This window comes from Seriola lalandi, unplaced genomic scaffold, assembly GCF_002814215.2.
Source record: "Seriola lalandi dorsalis isolate HSWRI2012SDOR001 ecotype SW California unplaced genomic scaffold, Sedor1 jcf7180002053943, whole genome shotgun sequence".
In the NCBI taxonomy this organism is placed as follows: domain Eukaryota; kingdom Metazoa; phylum Chordata; class Actinopteri; order Carangiformes; family Carangidae; genus Seriola; species Seriola lalandi.
The window spans coordinates 1-528 of record NW_019524496.1 but is presented as its reverse complement, the minus strand read 5'-3'; the positions used below and the strand labels follow the sequence as shown (position 1 = coordinate 528).

The following is a 528-nucleotide window of genomic DNA, read 5'->3' as shown; positions in this document are numbered from 1 at the left end:
ACACACACACACACACACACACACACACACACACACACACACACACACACCTCCGCTATTAACAACAATATCATATTAATACAACTATAAACATACAAATACAAATTACATATGAAAATCAAATCCTGACGTTAAAACCCCTAAAAGCTCATTAAATGTTGATGAACTAAAATCACTGATGAATCAGTTCTTTGTTTTAAACCATGATGCTAAAGTGAAAACAGAAGCTGCTGTTTGTTTGTTTGTTTGTTTGTGTGTTTGTTGTTTGTTGACCTCACCGCTCCAGAGCGCGCTCAGTGCTGCCGCTCCTCTCTCTCTCCAGGCTGTAAGCTCTCTCCACCTCTCTGAACTGAGCCCTCAGCAGCTCCAGGCTGCACTGCGCCTCCTGCTGGCCGGACCGCTCCACCGCCACCGCCGTCTCCAGGTCCCGCACCCGCAGCTGCCAGGTCATGTGATCACAGAACCTGAGTTTGTTTGGCCGCTCTGTATCAGATGCACCAGCTGCTCTCTCGCTGTGTCTCTACCCGG

The 528-nt window shown here is 48.1% G+C and overlaps 1 protein-coding gene across 1 annotated transcript in view; it reads right to left on the bottom strand.

Annotated features, from left to right (window-relative positions):
• The window catches only part of LOC111652320 (coiled-coil domain-containing protein 171-like), an 8,523-nt gene extending 8,051 nt beyond the window's left edge, over positions 1-472 (bottom strand). Inside the window, exon 1 of the mRNA XM_087172988.1 lies at positions 279-472. Coding sequence (XP_087029114.1) covers positions 279-451 — 173 coding nt within the window. The 5' untranslated portion in view covers positions 452-472. The remainder of the gene's footprint in view (positions 1-278) is intronic.
• Positions 473-528: the final 56 nt, after the last annotated feature.